Consider the following 18,726-nt stretch of genomic DNA (forward strand, 5'->3'; position numbering starts at 1 on the left):
GTTAGAATGAAAAGAGGGTTGGTGCCAGAACACAGCCTTGCTTCACGCCATTGTTAATGGAGAAGGGTTCAGAGAGCTCATTGCTGTATCTGACCCGACCTTGTTGGTTTTCGTGCAGTTGGATAATCATGTTGAGGAACTTTGGGGGACATCCAATGCGCTCTAGTATTTGCCAAAGCCCTTTCCTGCTCACGGTGTCGAAGGCTTTGGTGAGGTCAACAAAGGTGATGTAGAGTCCTTTGTTTTGTTCTCTGCACTTTTCTGTTTACATCCGGTACCGCACGGATGGCAGTCTCTTCAATCTGAGGCGCCTGCAAGCTCACACCAAGACACAAGAGAAATTTGTCCGTGAACTACTCTTTGCAGATGATGCCGCTTTAGTTGCCCATTCAGAGCCAGCTCTTCAGCGCTTGACGTCCTGCTTTGCGGAAACTGCCAAAATGTTTGGCCTGGAAGTCAGCCTGAAGAAAACTGAGGTCCTCCATCAGCCAGCTCCCCACCATGACTACCAGCCCCCCCACATCTCCATCGGGCACACAAAACTCAAAACGGTCAACCAGTTTACCTATCTCGGCTGCACCATTTCATCAGATGCAAGGATCGACAATGAGATAGACAACAGACAAATAGCGCCTTTGGAAGACTACACAAAAGAGTCTGGAAAAACAACCAACTGAAAAACCTCACAAAGATAAGCGTATACAGAGCCGTTGTCATACCCACACTCCTGTTCGGCTCCGAATCATGGGTCCTCTACCGGCACCACCTACGGCTCCTAGAACGCTTCCACCAGCGTTGTCTCCGCTCCATCCTCAACATCCATTGGAGCGCTTACACCCCTAACGTCGAAGTACTCGAGATGGCAGAGGTTGACAGCATCGAGTCCACGCTTATGAAGATCCAGCTGCGCTGGATGGGTCACGTCTCCAGAATGGAGGACCATCGCCTTCCCAAGATCGTATTATATGGCGAGCTCTCCACTGGCCACCGTGACAGAGGTGCACCAAAGAAAAGGTACAAGGACTGCCTAAAGAAATCTCTTGGTGCCTGCCACATTGACCACCGCCAGTGGGCTGATAACGCCTCAAACCGTGCATCTTGGCGCCTCACAGTTTGGCGGGCAGCAACCTCCTTTGAAGAAGACCGCAGAGCCCACCTCACTGACAAAAGGCAAAGGAGGAAAAACCCAACACCCAACCCCAACCAACCAATTTTCCCTTGCAACCGCTGCAATCGTGTCTGCCTGTCCCGCATCGGACTTGTCAGCCACAAACGAGCCTGCAGCTGACGTGGACTTTTTACCCCCTCCATAAATCTTCGTCCGCGAAGCCAAGCCAAAGAAAGAAAGAAGGTTAGAATATTTTCTATTGACAAATTTCTCCCTTGTTCTCATCCAACATTTACAGGGAGTTTGATAAGTACAGAACAATTCAGTATTTATTCATCTTTAATGCCCTGGCAACAGTTTGATGCAAGCATTGAGGGTTTACACAAGCTATCATCCATTAATATTGTTGAGCACTGTAATACCAAGACTAGGCATAAGTGAATTTAATCAGACATTAAGCTCAATCAGGATGTTCTAATTCAATAAAACCATGCTGGTTCCTTTTTTTAAAAAAAATCAATAGTTTGATGAAAACTCAATGCAATTTGAAAATTATTGCTTCAATTAGTGTGGATAAATCCTGATGGACAATCGGCAGCATTGATTTTTCTTCTGAACAGGTTTATAAATACTGAAGGGCAGTAAATATTGCAGTATTAGAGCATAGGAGCATACGGGGTGATCTCAGAGGCATGTAAAATCAAGAGGAATACGTCAGGTAAGCAATCTTTTGCCCAGAGTAGAGAAAAATCAGTAACCAGACGTGGGTTTAAGGTGAGGGGGAAATCAATTTAACAGGAACCGGAGGGTAGCACTTTTACAAAAAAAAAATACACAAGAGGGTGGTTAGTGTGCTGAATGAACTACTGGAGATGACGGAGGTATTTTTTAAAAAAATAATGGCTATATGGATAGGTTTAGAGGTATATGAGCTAATGCAGACAGGCGGGACGTTTTGGACAGCGTGGGCAGGTTGGCTGAAAGACCCATTAAGTCACAAATAGCTTTTCCAGTTTTTTTTTCATGGATATATTGAGATAATTGCATCACTTGGTTACAACAGTGAGCCAAATCAGCCATCTTCAACACCATGAAAAGCACAATACTGAAATAATTTGATACCAGCATAAAGTGGGGGAGGGAAAGAACTCCTGGCTCTAAGTGTTTTGTAAAAAATGCAAAGCAAAAGATGAAACTGATTGGATTAACCACCACCACCACCACCCTACCAAATGCCCTTACTGCATTTTCCTAGGAGTTCATCACTCCAATCCTTGCAATCTTGGTGTTGATCACAGACTTGGTCAATATTTATGCATTCACCACTTTGACACTTGAAGTCCATGGGCCCCATACACTTCCCAGCTATTAAGAACAAAAAAAAGTTTGAATATTTCAAGATACTCGAAGTAATTGTTAGAGTTTGTTTATGCACTCCCCCTTTTTGCATTTGAGTTCATCACCACAATCTACAGTTCCATTACATTTAGCCTATTATACCAGAAGCTCCAGATGCTGTTCCCTTCATGCTATTAACAGCTTGCATGTAACAATTTGCAGATAGTTTTAGAATTGAAGTGTATAATTTACAAGTTGGAATGCATCAAGAGGTCCCAAACCACTTTCTCATCAGCATAGACGGTCCCAAATTTAATCCACTGCCTGTACGTGTCCCCAGTTGGACTCGCTGGTTGGCACCTCATCCAACAGCTGAGGCTTAATGACATTTCTTCATGTACATTTTAGGACCCAAAATTGAGAAACTGCAGCATGGAATCTGACCCACAAAATTCTTCACCCTTTCTTTAAATGAGAAAAAGAATGGAAGAGAAGGCAAGGAATTTTGTGGGCAAAATTTTGTGCTGCAATTTCTCAAACAAGGGCAATGCTCTGAGCACTCAAAAACTTTACATCTATGACAGCTCCACAAATTACCCAAGTGTCACGAATGCCTATTTTTAATGCAATGGACAAAGGTGATAAACATCAGGTCACTTACGACAGCTAGCTTCATCGCTTCCATCCTTGCAGTCAATATCCCCATCACAGTACCAGTGGAAATGGATACATTCACCTGAACCACACTGGAATTCACTTGGAGGGCAGGTGACAGGTAGAGCCGCTGTGTGACCACAGGTAGCTGGAGATTCATCAGACTGATCAATACAATCAATACTATGGTCACATATCCAACTCAAGGATATACACTCTGAAGAATTACGGCAATGAAACTCGTGCGGACCACAGACTGCTGCAGCACAGCCTATTTCATCGCTTCCATCTCCACAGTCATCCTCGCCATTACACGAAAATGCCTTGGAAACACATCTGCTATTAGAGCAAGTAAACTCCAGTGGACTGCAAGTAATAAGACCTGAAAAAAAAGTAACACTTGATAAGAAAGACTAGTTCACTGAAACTACTTCAGCACAGGTTAAGGCCAAATTTGCCTCTCAGCCCACTCATGACCAACTTGCCCTTCTACTTCCTATTCCATTAGTAGCCACCCCAAGTAGAACAGAAATGAAAAGCTACAGGTCAAGGCATCCAACAATTCAGTTCTGGTAAGAAGCCCAACCAGAGTCCCAATTGACCTTTGTACCAAGAGTAGGCCACAATTCCAGACCACAGCCCAAATAGCCACATTAATCCTCCACTTTTGCATCCAGCAAGATATACATGCACTACCAAACTTTGAAGGGGAAGCACGGCCCCTCATGACAGAAATCAATTTGAATTTATGGTCTATCAGTCCAAAAATAATATTTTTGGCTAGATTTTAACGGTATAGGGGCCGTGGGGGGGGGGGGGTGGTTATCACTTCAACTTGTGTTATGTCTGCCTAATGGATTGCTTAACTGACATTTAAGCAATTGCAAGTATCAAAAATGGAAAAACTTTAGGACATCTTTGGCACAATGTAAAAATTCTTGTCCTCTGCTATACAGAAAGCATTTTAACATTTCCCAGGAGTGGTATTGATGGTGGAAGGAACCTAAACAGATCTGAAGGTGTTGGTTTACATGGTCTGCGTATCTCTATTTTTTTTAATATAAAGAGAATATCTTAGTTTGCATGTACTCATCAAATAGAATAACACAAAATTATTAAATACATTAATGTTTCAACAGCTTCCACACAACAAATTTTAAATAGGCAAGGGTTATGCTACTGAACTAGTGGCCCCATAAGATGCTCCCCATTCTTTCTCCCTCCCACTCGACCCAAATTTTAACTGAAACTTTGTCAAAAACCATTTCAGTATTTCTAGGAAATCTTCCCCCACCCCCCCAGTCTACATACAACTGCAAAAGAAGCGAGTGATCTGGCAAACTACTCAGCTTAGACAATTTAAGGATGGGTAGTACATATGCAAATATCAATAATGTTATGCCAGTTCCATTTTTATTTCTAGCCTAAATCAGACTTCCATAGTAGTAGCATTATTTAACACTGGGTTGAACTTCAAATGGAAAATGTGTAAGTACGTGCACTTTCATAACTGCATCGGCTACAGCAAAGTTTTCTACTGTGCAACCTCCATTTTCAATGGAGCAAGCTGGAAGAGGATACAATAGGGACCAGACCAAATGGAGAGATCTGGCAGAAATCAGAATTTATGGTCATGAACAAGTCACAAAATTTGTTGTTTTGCAGCAGCGTCACAGAGCAAACATTCCTAGGAGTAGTTTCCATGATCAACGTACCACAGTTTTCCTCATCACTTCCATCTTCACAGTCTTTTACGCCATTGCATTTCCAGGAAAGTGGAATACATTGAAGCAAACCAGGGCCACATCTAATTTCGTTAGTGGGGCAATTTCTCAGATCTGAAATGTAACAAGGCTGGAGTTAAAGATTTTTTTGTCTGGTGTACTGGATTGATTTCTCAAAAAATACAAACACCAGATTGTAATTGTATCAGTGACAATTTTCTTGATGTATTATTTATTTATTTATATAAAGTCTTTGAAATAATTCTGATCTGGTTCCTTTAAGGGAAAAGATGAATTTCCAAAATACTCTTTTCGTGGGTTAACTAGAATACAAAACGTTCTGGCAACGCACAATGTTTGTAGCGGCTAACCGGTCCTGCTTGCCACATGAGGTCAGCCACGGCAAAGATGGCATGGCAGGTCTGTCCCTTCCAGTCCAGATTGGAAGGGCACGTGCACACTTGCATCATCGTGATGCCAAGTGCCAGGACACAGGGGGGGTGCGGGACTGGAGATGGGCAGAAAGGTTGCAGCATGGAATTCAGAATAAAGCATTGTGATTCACGAACTCTTAGTCTGTTGTCTCAGTCTTTTCACTGTGCTCGCGCACAACTCATGACCCTGACGAGTCCCCATGGCCTGAAGACTCGACACAATGGGACCCGCAGCCATAGGTGCCATTGCATTAAGCTGCCAACGTTCTGGATGAACAGGCCCTGCACTTGGTTTGGTCCAGTTCCAGATCAAACAGATAACCTCAGATTCGACGAGATACTTCTACGTCAATGTAATGGAAGATTCTAACCGTTTTTTTTAAACTTTTGCAGCTTTTGCTTCTGCAAGGCTGAGAACCTGCTTGTTTTTAGAATTAGCCGACATAAGCTAAATTCCACCAAGGGGCCAGAGATGTGTTATCTGAAGAAAGGACATCTGTGTACCAAGAACATTTAATCTTCCTGCTTGTTTTGGTCACAGACTGTCAGAGGCCTAGCCTTGATGCAAAATAAAACCATTGAATTCAAAGTGATAAGCTGAAAATTATGTTATTCAATAGAAGCCTAGCATGCGAGCTTGCTCGCTTATCTTTCTTGCTATGCTGGGAATAGGTGCTTGGGTAAGCAGTTTTTGGGTAATATAAGCCATGGTCCCGCTGCTGAAGTTTGAGACTCTCCGAGAGGTGGCAACATCTCTCAGCAAGAAGAAGAACTTCTAGAGTCCAGGCAACGTCCCGGTCGGGGGAGGTGGAGAAGCTGCTACCGGTGCCCTGACAACCTACTACAAGTGTGCAGTCGTTGCCTCGTTTCGGCAGTTGGGACAGTCCAGGCGTTGACAAGTATAGTTGGGAAGGGCTTGCATATTGTAGTTTGAAATCAGCTTTTGAATTTATAATAAACATTTGTATAAACTGAACTGCTCTCGGTGTGTGTGTCTATTTTCTTTCGGTAGCTCAAACACTGTGACCAATCTAAAACGAACAAAATGAGAGGTATAAGTTTACCCAAGTCATCAGCTTGCTCAACCAGAAAGCCACCTCACTGGTTGATGACCTCATCTAGGAGCTGCCAGAGGAAGGTAAATCCACAACTCTTAATTTTGTGATGGAGCGTTATTCTATTTGATGAGTACATGCATGTACAGCTTTTCATGATGTGAAAAGGCTGCCAGGCTCCTTCACTTGGACGGCCTAGGTGATAGGACCCTGTCTGCACACATGGGTGAAATGCTCACACTGGCAGAAGGGCACAAGCCCTGCCTTATGTTTGAGCAGGCTTTCCTCGAGCAAATCCCCAAAGACATAATACTCCTATTGGCCAATGCAGATTTCAGTGACTCGCGCAAGGTTGCAGCATGAGTAGATGTTCTCTACCATTCCAAGCGCAAGGCTATAGACTCAGTCAACCATGTTACACGTCTGCCGCCGAGGACAACGCCCAAGCTCAGTCCACCATGTGTACAGGCCCCGTCCACCAGAAAACAGAGAGGCCAGACTCAAAAATAGTGCTTGGGGGCATCAACACCCAGGTGCCGCCAGCCATACTCATTCCCGTGAAATGACAGGGGCAACCATCATTCATAGCTTTGGCGGATGTCCGACCAAACAGCCTTCTACACATCTGGGACAGGATCTCAGGCCACAGGTTTCTCATGGACACAGGGGTGGAAATGTTTCATATTTCCTATGGTGCTCGAGACCCCGCGGCCCCTCCCTGCGCACTGCCAACAACACCACAATTAAAATTTTTGTCAAGAAGTATGTTTTGGCGAGACCACCTTCAATTGGTCCTTCACGCTGGCCTCAGGGGACAAATTTCTGTTGGGTGTTGATTTCCTGCAGGCACACTCCCTATTACTGGACCTTCAGGGCAGATGATTAGTCCATGCCGAGACTTTCCAGACAGTGCCCCTCAGCACGTCCAATGAACTGTCCACCCAGTTCTCTTTTCCATGAAAACTGCACACAACCAATACACTAGTTTTCCCTCCATTCTGCACCCCAAGTTCACTGCCACAATGCCAAAGCTCAGCGTCCAGCACCACATCGCGACCGCTAGCCCACCATTGCATTTGCGAGCCCACCGCCTGGCCCCGGACAAATTCAACCTCGCCAAGGAAGAGTTTAAATGCATGGAAGAACTTTGCATCATCCATGGGCCTCACCCCTCTACTTGGTACCAAAGGTCAACGGCATCTGGAGACCCTGCAGGGACTATAGATGCCTCAATGATACATGACTGATATACTATACACGTGGACCAGACAAGTGTTATACTAATACTGAGCTTTTATTAACAGACTATAACCACCACTAAACTGGCCAGTGGGAAAGCACCTCCATCTTTTATACCAGTAGCCTAGAGTATCTCTACAGCCATAGCCAAGAGCAAGCAGTCAGTATAATACCTCTCGCCACCCCCCCGCCACCATTACATCATCATATTCACCCCCAACAAAAATTGATCAATTTTAATAAAATAAAATGGCAAAAGCAAAACAAAACACGGATGATCAAGGGTTACCAAACAGAATTAATGAAAAAAAAAACAGGCTACAAGCCTTATAGTGACTTTGGCTTAGCTTGGCTTCGCGGACGAAGATTTATGGAGGGGTAAAGTCCACGTCAGCTGCAGGCTCGATTGTGGCTGACAAGTCCGATGCGGGACAGGCAGACACAGTTGCAGCGGTTGCAAAGGAAAATTGGTTGGTTGGGGTTGGGTGTTGGGTTTTTCCTCTTTTGTCTTTTGACAGTGAGGTAGGCTCTGCGGTCTTCTTCAAAGGATGTTGCTGCCCGCCGAACTGTGAGGCGCCAAGATGCACGGTTTGAGGTGAGATCAGCCCACTGGCGGTGGTCAATGTGGCAGGCACCAAGAGCTTTCTTTAGGCAGTCCTTGTACCTCTTCTTTGGTGCACCTCTGTCTCGGTGGCCAGTGGAGAGCTCACCATATAACACGATCTTGGGAAGGCGATGATCCTCCATTCTGAAGATGTGACCTACCCAGCGCAGTTTGATCTTCAGCAGCGTGGATTCGATGCTGTCGGCCTCTGCCATCTCGAGTACTTCGATGTTGGAGATGAAGTTGCTCCAATGAATGTTGAGGATGGAGTGGAGACAACGCTGGTGGAAGCGTTCTAGGAGCCGTAAGTGATGCCAGTAGAGGACCCATGATTCGGAGCCGAACAGGAGTGTGGGTATGACAACGGCTCTGTATATGCTAATCTTTGTGAGGTTTTTCAGTTGGTTGTTTTTCCAGACTCTTTTGTGTATTCTTCCAAAGGCGCTATTTGCCTTGGCGAGTCTGTGGTCTATCTCGTTGTCGATCCTTGCATCCGATGAAATGGTGCAGCCGAGAGATAGGTAAACTGGTTGACCGTTTTGAGTTTTGTGTGCCCGATGGAGATGTGGGGGTGCTGGTAGTCATGGTGGGGAGCTGGCTGATGGAGGACCTCAGTTTTCTTCAGGCTGACTTCCAGGCCAAACATTTTGGCAGTTTCCGCAAAACAGGACGTCAAGCGCTGAAAAACTGGCTCTGAATGGGCAACTAAAGTGGCATCATCTGCAAAGAGTAGTTCACTGACAAGTTGCTCTTGTGTCTTGGTGTGAGCTTGCAGGCGCCTCAGATTGAAGAGACTGCCATCCGTGCAGTACCGGATGTAAACAGCGTCTTCATTGTTGAGGTCTTTCTTGACTTGTTTCAGCATCATGCTGAAGAAGATTGAAAAGAGAGTTGGTGCGAGAACGCAGCCTTGCTTCATGCCATTGTTTATGGAGAAGGGTTCAGAGAGCTCATTGCTCTATCTGACCCGACCTTGTTGGTTTTCGTGCAGTTGGATAACCATGTTGAGGAACTTTGGGGGACATCCGATGCGCTCTAGTATATGCCAAAGCCCTTTCCTGCTCACGGTGTCGAAGGCTTTGGTGAGGTCAACAAAGGTGATGTAGAGTCCTTTGTTTTGTTCTCTGCACTTTTCTTGGAGCTGTCCGAGAGCAAAGACCTTGTCAGTAGTTCCTCTGTTTGCGCGAAAGCCGCACTGTGATTCTGGGAGAACATTTTCGGTGACATGAGGTATTATCATAACAGAGCCTCTGAGGAGGCTTTGAGATTCGTGTTGATCTTCATAAGGGCACAAATGGAGGAGTCTTATCTCTAACCAAAGGACTTCTGTTGCCAGCTATGGAAGGGAGTGGAGAGTGCAAGGAAACATTCCCATGAAGAGGGTATTGTTTCACAAGTATTTCTCGTGACAGGGAGGGTAGAGAAGGAGTTAGATCAGTGGAAGGGTGAGCAGGCTGTGTGGTGATACACCACTAGCCTACTGCAGGAGATGATCACTGTACCTGCAGGAAGACCACTGGAGGACAGACTACACCTGGCCGGCTGTCAATCAGCCGACCCGAATGGACCTCTAGGGGGATAACTCCACCCCGCAGGCTGTCAATCACCTGACTGGGATATAGTCCTGAGCCAGCCTCTCCCGAGCCAGTCACTCGGGAGCCACCATCACAACCACTACCGTAGCAGAGACTTTTAGCCAAATAAAGCCTGTTGTACAGTCTTTGAGTTTGTGTCTGCTCACTGCTGCTGCATTGCATCACAGGCTGTAGATCAGGTGAGGCCTGATCCTTAAGGAAAAATAACATGAGCATACTGCGGATTATTATGAAGCAGTTGAACAAGCGGGTGAGCTTTGCTGGGTCTAACTTGTTTTCTTAATAAAAGCTCTCCAGACTTAGAGAGCCAAGTCAGCAAGGTCGATCCAGTTTTTGATTTTCTAGGGAAAACAAAAAGACGTTGGTGAGGGGTCTCATTGGGAGCTGGACAAAGCTGTGTACGATAGAGTTTAATGCTTCTGGCAGCACCTCTTGCCAGCGGCTGGTGGGGGGACCTTTCGATTTTAGCGTAAGAGTGATAGCTTTCTAGAATGTATCATTACTGTGCTCCACTTGACCATTACCCCATGGGTTATAGCTTGTAGTATGACTAGTATCTATCCTCCTATCAAGAAGATATTGCCCAAGTTCAGAACTCATGAAAACTGACCCTGTCACTATGAATGAAGTTAGGATAACCAAAAATACTAAAAATCATATCAGGACATTTAATAACAGAACTAGTAGAAACGTCAGTGAAGGGAAAATGAGAGAATTCATCAATGATGTTAAGAAAGTGGAATTCTTATTATTTGAGGGAAGTGGTCCTTTAAAATCCATGCTGAGGCGTTCTTAAGGTCGAGACATCTTAATCAATGTGGAAGTGGAAAGTTTGTAATAGCGTGGTTTACACTCCACACAGATGGGACAGATGTCTTCTAGTGAGTACGGAAAATTGAGCGACTTCACATTATGATAAAATCTAGTGACACCTGGGTGACATAATACATCGTGAAGGCATTTAAAACTGTCTAGCTACAGACTTGCACAGGTCATGCGAGAAATTGCATCTGGGGGTGGTCATTGAATTTTCCTGGGCAATAAAGTATATCGTAATCATAAGTAGAAATCTCAATTCATCAACGAATGATCTTATCATTTTTAATCTTGCTCTTCAATTTAGTGTTGAACATGTGGATAACAGATTTTTCATCAGTCTGTAATGTGAATTTACTTCCGGCTAAAAGGTGTCTCCAATAGCAAATGGATTCTACAATAGCTCGTGCTTCCTTTTCGATAGAGGATTGCCTGACCTTTGGCCGTGTAATGTCCAAGAGAAAAAGGCCACAAGTCTACTAGCTTGATTTAGTATAGCTGCTAAGGCCCAATCTGATGCATCAAATTCTACATGATTTCAGGAGAAGAGGAAGAATAACTAGATGAATCGTTGGCTCTCCAGGTCAACACAGCAGTCTTGCGGCGGCGCCCCTGCTTATTAGTAGCGCTTGAGCGCTTCTTAATCTTCAACTCACAGCGTGAGCCAAGTGAGGATTCTCGCGTGTGGTAGACTCTGGCCCAGTGCCCTCGTTTTCCACAGTTGGCACAATAGGCTTGCCATGAGGGGTACTGACAGCAAACATGTAGCATCTTATGTAGTGGCTTTTATGCTGTGGTTTAGTGGTGCTCAGCAGTGGATCATCACTGCGGGCAGGCTTTGGGGGTGCCACTTCAGCACCTCTTTCTTTCTCGAGGGCTTTAGCATGTTGTAGTGCAGACTTAAGGATCTTCGCTTGTTGTAGAGCAGCATTAAATGTTAGGCCCGGGGTCTCTAAACATTGCCTAAGCAAGCAGATCACGGAGTGGGCAAAAACCTCACAGACTGCCAGTCTGCCAAGGTCTAGCAGCACACCAAGCACCAAGTCCAGCAGTTTGACACTCCAACCTGCAAGCCCACCTGGACATAGTTGGGACCTTGGCAGTCTCCAGAGGGTCACACCATCTGCTCACAGTGGTGGGCAGATTCACTCGTTGGCCAGAAGCCATATCCATTCTGGACACTAGGGCTTTCCTTTCTGCCCATGTCTCCTGTTTTGGTGTACCAACATACATAACAACTGACCGAGGAGCAAAGTTTAACTCTGCCCTGTGGACTGAGCTCGCTAAGCTCCTGGGTACCCGGCTGCGTCGCACCACGGTTTACCGCCCCCAGGCCAACAGGCTGGTCGAGAGTTTTCATCGCCACCTCAAATCACCGCTGATGGCATGGCTCAAGAAGCCCAGCTGGGTAGATGAACTGGCCTGGGTTCTCCTGGGGAGACGCACAGTGCCTAAGGATGACCTCGGAGACTCCTCTGCTAAACTAGTCTATGGAGAGGCCCTTACAATTCCTGGCCAGTTCCTCCCTCCAGCACCCAATCAGGACACCGACACCACAGCCGTCCTCGAGAGGTTGCGAGACAAACTGGGCTCCCTTGCACCACCATCGCAACACGGTCAGCCACCCTGTAACTACTCCCCAGACTTGTCCTCTTTGAGTATGTATTCGTGCAAAGGGACGCGCACAGGACTCCCCTTCAGTGCCCCTATGAAGGGCCCTACAAGATTCTGCAAGAAAAAAAGTGTCCACTTTTACACTTGACATTGGGGACAAGGAGGAATTATTCACACTGGACCATTAGAAACCAGCCACCTGGACTTGTCCCAACCAGTACAGGTCCCCCCACCGGTACATAGGAGTTGGCCACTGAAAGAGTAGACCTCACCCTCGACGCATCACAAGACCATTAATGCCAGTTCTGGGTTGGGGGGGGGCGTTGTGTAGCGATGCAAGTTTGTTGCGGCGAACCGGTCCCGCTTGTCACGCGCAGTCAGCGGGGCAGCCGCGCCAAAGATGGGGTCACGGGACCATCTGTTCCGGTCCAGACCAGAAGGGCACGTGTGCACTTGTGTCATCGTGATGCAAGTTCTGAAACACGGGGGCGAGACCGGAGACGGCCTTAAAGGCTGCAGCGTGGAATTCAAAATAGTAAAGCAGTTGTGTTGCTCGAGCTCTCAGCCTGTTGCCTCAGTCTTTTTGCTGCGCTTGTGCACAACCCACTACAACACCCTATTTTGTAGTTTAACAAATACAAATTTTCAATTGAATAAACATCCCTGAATGCTTAATAATGAGCTAGGACAAAGAACTAGAAAACTACACCACCTAGGTGAATAAGGGATAATGTTTTGGCGCAATTCCAGTGCATTAAGCAGCACTTCCTAAATTAGGTTTCTTATCTAGATGGTGTAAGGAATGAAAAGTAACAAGTCAGGGACAGTTTGGCAGATGTGCCACAGAAGAGGAGAATGTCAAGGAAACCATGAGCTCATACTATACACATTTCAACCATTCAGAAATCCCCTGGTCTGCATAGATTCAAGGTGGACAATTTGTTGATAAATAGATATTTTCAAAAATTTAAATATAACATAGAATCCATAAAATTTAAAAAAGGTACTCACAGCATACTTCAGGATTTTCATCAGATCCATCTCGACAATCAGCTTTACTGTCACACTGCCACCTACTTGGTATACATTGCCCATCTTGGCACTTGAATGCAGTTGCACCACAGTCTTTTGCTAGAAAAAAGTAGACTTGTGCAAGTTAAGCATGTTATACACATTAAAAGTGAAAGTTAATTATAATATAGACAAATGTAATTCCTCAGATGCATAGATGTCAAAGTAGCTATTTAAAGATAAATCTATTTTTGGGCAACATTTTTCACATAGTACCCCTCTCATCTCAAAGGAGTATTTCACTAGTCATTGTTAAGAAAAATTAAGGAATAAGATAAAATGGAAAATTATTAAATTGGACTTTAATTAAAGGGTTTAATTTTTTTTCTGAAACTGCAATACTGTGGGTCAGCTGGATAAGTACTGGGCTAAAGTGAATTTTAAAAGTATTAAGCTGAAAAAGATCGAATTAAATTTGATCATTTATAATCATACACTTACAGCAATATCAATCAAACAAAATATTTCACAGCTCCTCTACCCTACCACCCAAATTATGTTACGCAGTAGAACCAACGACATGTTTAAGATAGCGGACAGATTTAAATTTCGGTCTGAATTTCGTGGGCCATAAAAATTGAATTTCTGTTTAATTAGCTTTAGGAATATAAATCTGGAGTTATAAACACATTTTCTAACTTGTTGGCATCTGCAATTGATGAGGGCTACCAGATTGCTGCAATTTTGAAGTGCCTAATAGGCACTTTCAAATTGCAGCACTCTGGTAGCCCTCCTGGGTCCCGGGTAAGATTACTGGGTCTTGAGTGGCCCCTGCACTTTTCAAATAGCAACCTAACCTACCTGTTAGATCACCAACCCGGCAATTTAAGAGGGAATCCCGCCCCTGCGATGATTTGGTAAGTGACGCGTCATGCAGCTACAGGGATTACTGTTTCCTTTTGGAAACCAGGTGAGCCATTTCCCCTTTCAAATAGGGAGAGGAGGACACCCAGGTAAGTTTTACTGGGTTCCTTGACCACCTCAGAGGTAGGTCTGGGACCCGGGTAGATTTTAACCGAGCTTACCTGGTCAAGGCCTTTCAAATAGCCCTGAACCTGGGTCTTCAACCCAGTAAATTGCCTGGTTAACCCCATTTTACAAGGCAATTGGAAAGGACCTGATATTGCACCACATGAATGGCTTGGTATTCTAGCGATTGCCCATTATTTTCTTGCCACAGGTTAATCCAATCAAATAAAATTCAACGATTTGCTAGAACACACACTTGTGGTGGCATTTTCACATTGAACAAAAACAAAGAGCATCTCTTGCTGATCACCAAAAGAATGTGCACATTTTTGGTACTCAAATGGTAATTACTGGAAGTTCAGATTCAGGACAAATCAACTTGCATATCCACATCCATCAGATATTCAAAACAGGACTGAGGGGAGAGGGTGGCATGGACGGGTGGTGATAGAGGCAAGGTCCACAGATCCAATACTGAAACTTGAAAAATATTGCACACAAGCCTGTTGATTTTCAGTGGCAAAGAATCTGGCTCATCTGGTTAAAACACTGCATAGAACTTCACAACTTATTTTGGACATTGAAGAGACTGGATCGTGGCTGATAGTTGGTGCAAGCCTTTGCTTTGATTTACCATACATGTTGAAATCCAGAAGTCAAACTCACTCGAGATTAGACAGCAAGTTGATTCAGCCCCAATGATGTGGTGAGAATAAAGCACTTTCCTAAATGTTATGAGGTGTTGAAACATTGATCCATTGTGGGGGGTGGGGGGGCGGGGGAAAGGAAATAAGAACAAGTAGTTTCATCAAGTATTTCTCCTTTTATAGCCTTAAATTCTATTTCTGGCTTCGAAATTTGTTAATGCGAATCAGTATTACAATGATACACTGGCTGACGGACTACTCACAGCAGCACTCAACACTGGACTCTGGGAGGTAGAAATTGATTGGACACATCCTTATCGGATTAGTCTAGGGGAAAGTGCAGAGATGAATACTGGCAGTGGGCTAAATCAAACACAACCTCAGGATCCACTGACTCAGAAGGAATTGCCTCATGAGAAACAAAAGCAAATCTGATTAATTGATGCACTGGATTAACCTGCAACAGCACCAAGCTTTGACTAGATCAGGAAGACCCTTTGGAGTAAAATCTGTTGGTCTCGGCAATTATTCTTGTATGCTTTTCGCATTCAAAATGTAGTCGAGGACAGATGTCCCCTTTGAAATCAGTGTGCTTTGACAGATGCATTGTCCAGATTGACCATCAACAGTTAGACTAACACAAGGGGTTCAGCAGGCAGTACTTGGCTTTCTTTCCGCAACTTTTGCAGAGAACCAAGTTGGCAATACCTAATTTGCAATGGTGTCCATCGTTCTGCAACTCCATACCAACTGGGCATACACAGGTGTACAGAGGAAAGTGACTGCTTATCCGAGGAGCTGGCAAGCACATGTACTTGCATCCTCCATTCTTCATGCTTTCTTTACACCAATCTTTTCCTGCAACGTTTTCAAAAATCATTAATTGGGAATCAATCCTCTTCATGCAAGTAAAACAACCTCACTGACCAACAATTTAATTTGCCATTGAACAAATGAAGCAGTCCACCCCAAGATGCAGCAAAGACTAGATAGTATTCAGACACAGGATCGTAAACAAGTATTATTCACGCCTCAAGTGGCAGAGAATAACCTCTGCAAAATGTACTTTGATTCTCCAGGCTGCTCCAGCAGCATCCCCTCTTGATCTCTGCCAACAGGAGGACTTTGGTTGTAGGGAGCAGTATTTCAATTTGCATATCATTCTGATGCCATTGATTCAACATTGGGTTTTAAGTCTGAGGTAATAACCATTAGCCTTGCTAATGAAACACAGATTCTATTCTGTCTCCCTCAAAAATGAAAATTAGTTTACAATCGGCCCATTTACAAGAGATTTCTTTTTCAGAGTTCACTTTGTATAACCCTTTGAAGCTGTTGCATGGGTGCCCAGTTTTACCCTTTGATTACAATGCTAGACTATCTATCCTATGGTAATAAAAACAATGTTTATACAGTGATGTAGTGCATACAAAGTTGAGGCAATTTTTCTACAATCAATAATTTGCATATCAACTTCTCAAAAAGTCAGTCATAAGGAATCAACTGAAAACTATACAGCTTTACGATTAGCTTTAATATTGATTTAAACATTGCAATGAAAGCAGCATCCTTTCTGAAAATGGTCACAAAATTATCAAGCCACTTGGTTCATCAAATTCAAATTTTCTTAGACAGGATTGAATTATTCCATGCTATTTTAAATTTAATGCTGATTAGCTAAAACGTACATTATCCCCTTGCTTTAAAATCATTCAAAAATTTGTCAGCATTGCCAGATGAATACAATCTAGCCATGTCTCCTTGATTTTTATTGGTATGGCTATCACCATATAACAATTACAGTACAGAAACAGGCCATCTCGGCCCCTCTAGTCTGCACCGATTTAAGTGATCACCTCTAGTCCCACCAATCCGCTCGCTGTCCATAACCCTCCAATTCCCTCACGTCCATGCACTTGCAACCACCACTCTCTGAGTGAAGAAGCCCCCTCTCATGTTACTTCATGACCCCTCGTTCCCATCTCACCTACCCTCAATCCACTCATTATCTTAAATGGTAATTAATTCATCTCAATCTGTGAGAAATTGAAGGCAGGAGAAGCTTCTAGAATGTTTCAAGTACAAAAGTGTCAAAAAATTCTTATTTTGAACCTAATACAGCACAATGGAAGTTTGGTCAGACAGTATGCACAGATAGCCAGACTTCTAAATGGCACCAATTATTACTCTGGAGAAATCAAATTCTCAGGGTGGAAATTCTGCCCATATACATCAAGGAGTTTGTCTTCATTCTCAACCATTGCACCACCAAGTGATCATCCCGGTTAGCTGCTGTGATAGAGGTAAACTAGAATAAACACTCGCCAGTAGCAAGCATTGTGATGGCTGCAAATTCAGAATGCATCTTTTAAAAAAAATATCACCAAACCAGATTGACTGATCGGCTGCAGGAATTTAACATTTGCTTGTATTCCCAAATGACGTATTTTTTTAAAAAACACATGTTCAAGTTTAACATTTCTTATCAAGTGGCATTTTAGAGCGAATGAATTGATACACACTATTAATGAGTGAGGAACAAGAGGCTTTAATACACATTAGATTTCAGCTGGCCCTACTCCATGTGCTTGAATGAATGGAGGGGGGCAGGGAGGTTGACCTGTATGACCAGGTCACAGGGGGAGGGGTTACAGAGGATCGAGTCATCAGTGGGCGGGCCAGCCACTTATGCACAGAGCAGCAACAGTATATACATATCACCACATTCACCCACTCTTAAAAAAAACAAGACCCAGTCCTAGAGGTTCAGCCGGTCAGGTGGCTTCCTCTGCCTCTGTGACCTTCTCAGCTCCGCCAGGGGTGTACTGATTGGCTCCGTTGCTGGTCAGGTGTCTTGAGGTGGGGGGCGGGGGGCAAGGCTGTCACCATAGGGGGTGGGGTCCTGGTGGTGGGTCCTGGACATGTGGTGCGGGTGCCCGAGGGTGTCGCTAGCCTGCACCAAGTCCCTGTAGGGGACCAATATGTGTGTATGTGATGGCCAGGGCTAGGGGTGGGTGGGTGTCTGGCACACACCAGGTCTTCATGGCCATCAGAGTACTGGACATAAGCCTATTGAGGGTTAACATGCAGGAGCTGCATCTCTTCCACCAACGGGTTGGTCTTATGGCCCCTTACATGTTTCCTCAGCAGGACGGGTCCCAGAGATGAGAGCCAGGGTGGCAGAGTGTTTCCGGTCACTATCCTCCTGGGGAAGGAAAACATGTGTTCATGTGGGGTCATATTTGTAGCAGTGCATAGGATTTCCTGCCAATGAGGCACCACTAGGCCTTTTGACTTGAGGGCCAGGAGATCATCTTCAAAATGGTGGCATTTTCTCGCACCACCTGGCCATTTCCCCTGGGGTTATAGCTCGTAGTCCTACTAGTGGCTATGCCTCTAACCAACAGGTACTGCAGCTTGTCACTCATGAATGAAGATGCCCGATCACTGGATGTAGTCCGGGTACCCAAAGAAGGTGAATATGCTGTGGAGTGCCCTGATAACTGTGTAGAGGTGATGTTGGGATAGCAAACAGGAATCTGGAGAACTCGTCTTTGATGCTAAGGAAATAGACATTCCTATTGGTCGAGGGTAGGGGGTCCCTTGAAATTGACACTCAGTTGTTTGAAGGGGTGTGTGGCCTTGATGAAGTGTATCGTGTTGAGCCCGAAGAACTGTGATTTACATTCCATGCAGACCCAACAGTGCCTGGTCAGATACCTGACGTCCTCAATGGAAAGGGCATCTGGGGCATCATGGAGTTTACCTGGCCAGTACAGGATATTGTAGTTATAGGTGGAGAGTTTGATTCTCCACTTCAGGATTTTATCATTCTTGATTCTACCCCGCAGTTTTGTG

General features: G+C 44.7%; 1 protein-coding gene across 1 annotated transcript in view; it reads right to left on the minus strand.

Annotated features, from left to right (window-relative positions):
• LOC138763610 (low-density lipoprotein receptor-related protein 1-like) overlaps positions 1-18,726 on the minus strand; it is a 121,923-nt gene that overhangs the window by 14,218 nt on the left and 88,979 nt on the right. Inside the window, 4 exon segments of the mRNA XM_069938480.1 lie at positions 3,108-3,482; positions 4,816-4,938; positions 13,193-13,312; positions 15,577-15,726. Coding sequence (XP_069794581.1) covers positions 3,108-3,482; positions 4,816-4,938; positions 13,193-13,312; positions 15,577-15,726 — 768 coding nt within the window.

The sequence above is a fragment of the Narcine bancroftii genome, chromosome 1 (genome assembly GCF_036971445.1).
Source record: "Narcine bancroftii isolate sNarBan1 chromosome 1, sNarBan1.hap1, whole genome shotgun sequence".
In the NCBI taxonomy this organism is placed as follows: Eukaryota; Metazoa; Chordata; class Chondrichthyes; order Torpediniformes; family Narcinidae; genus Narcine; species Narcine bancroftii.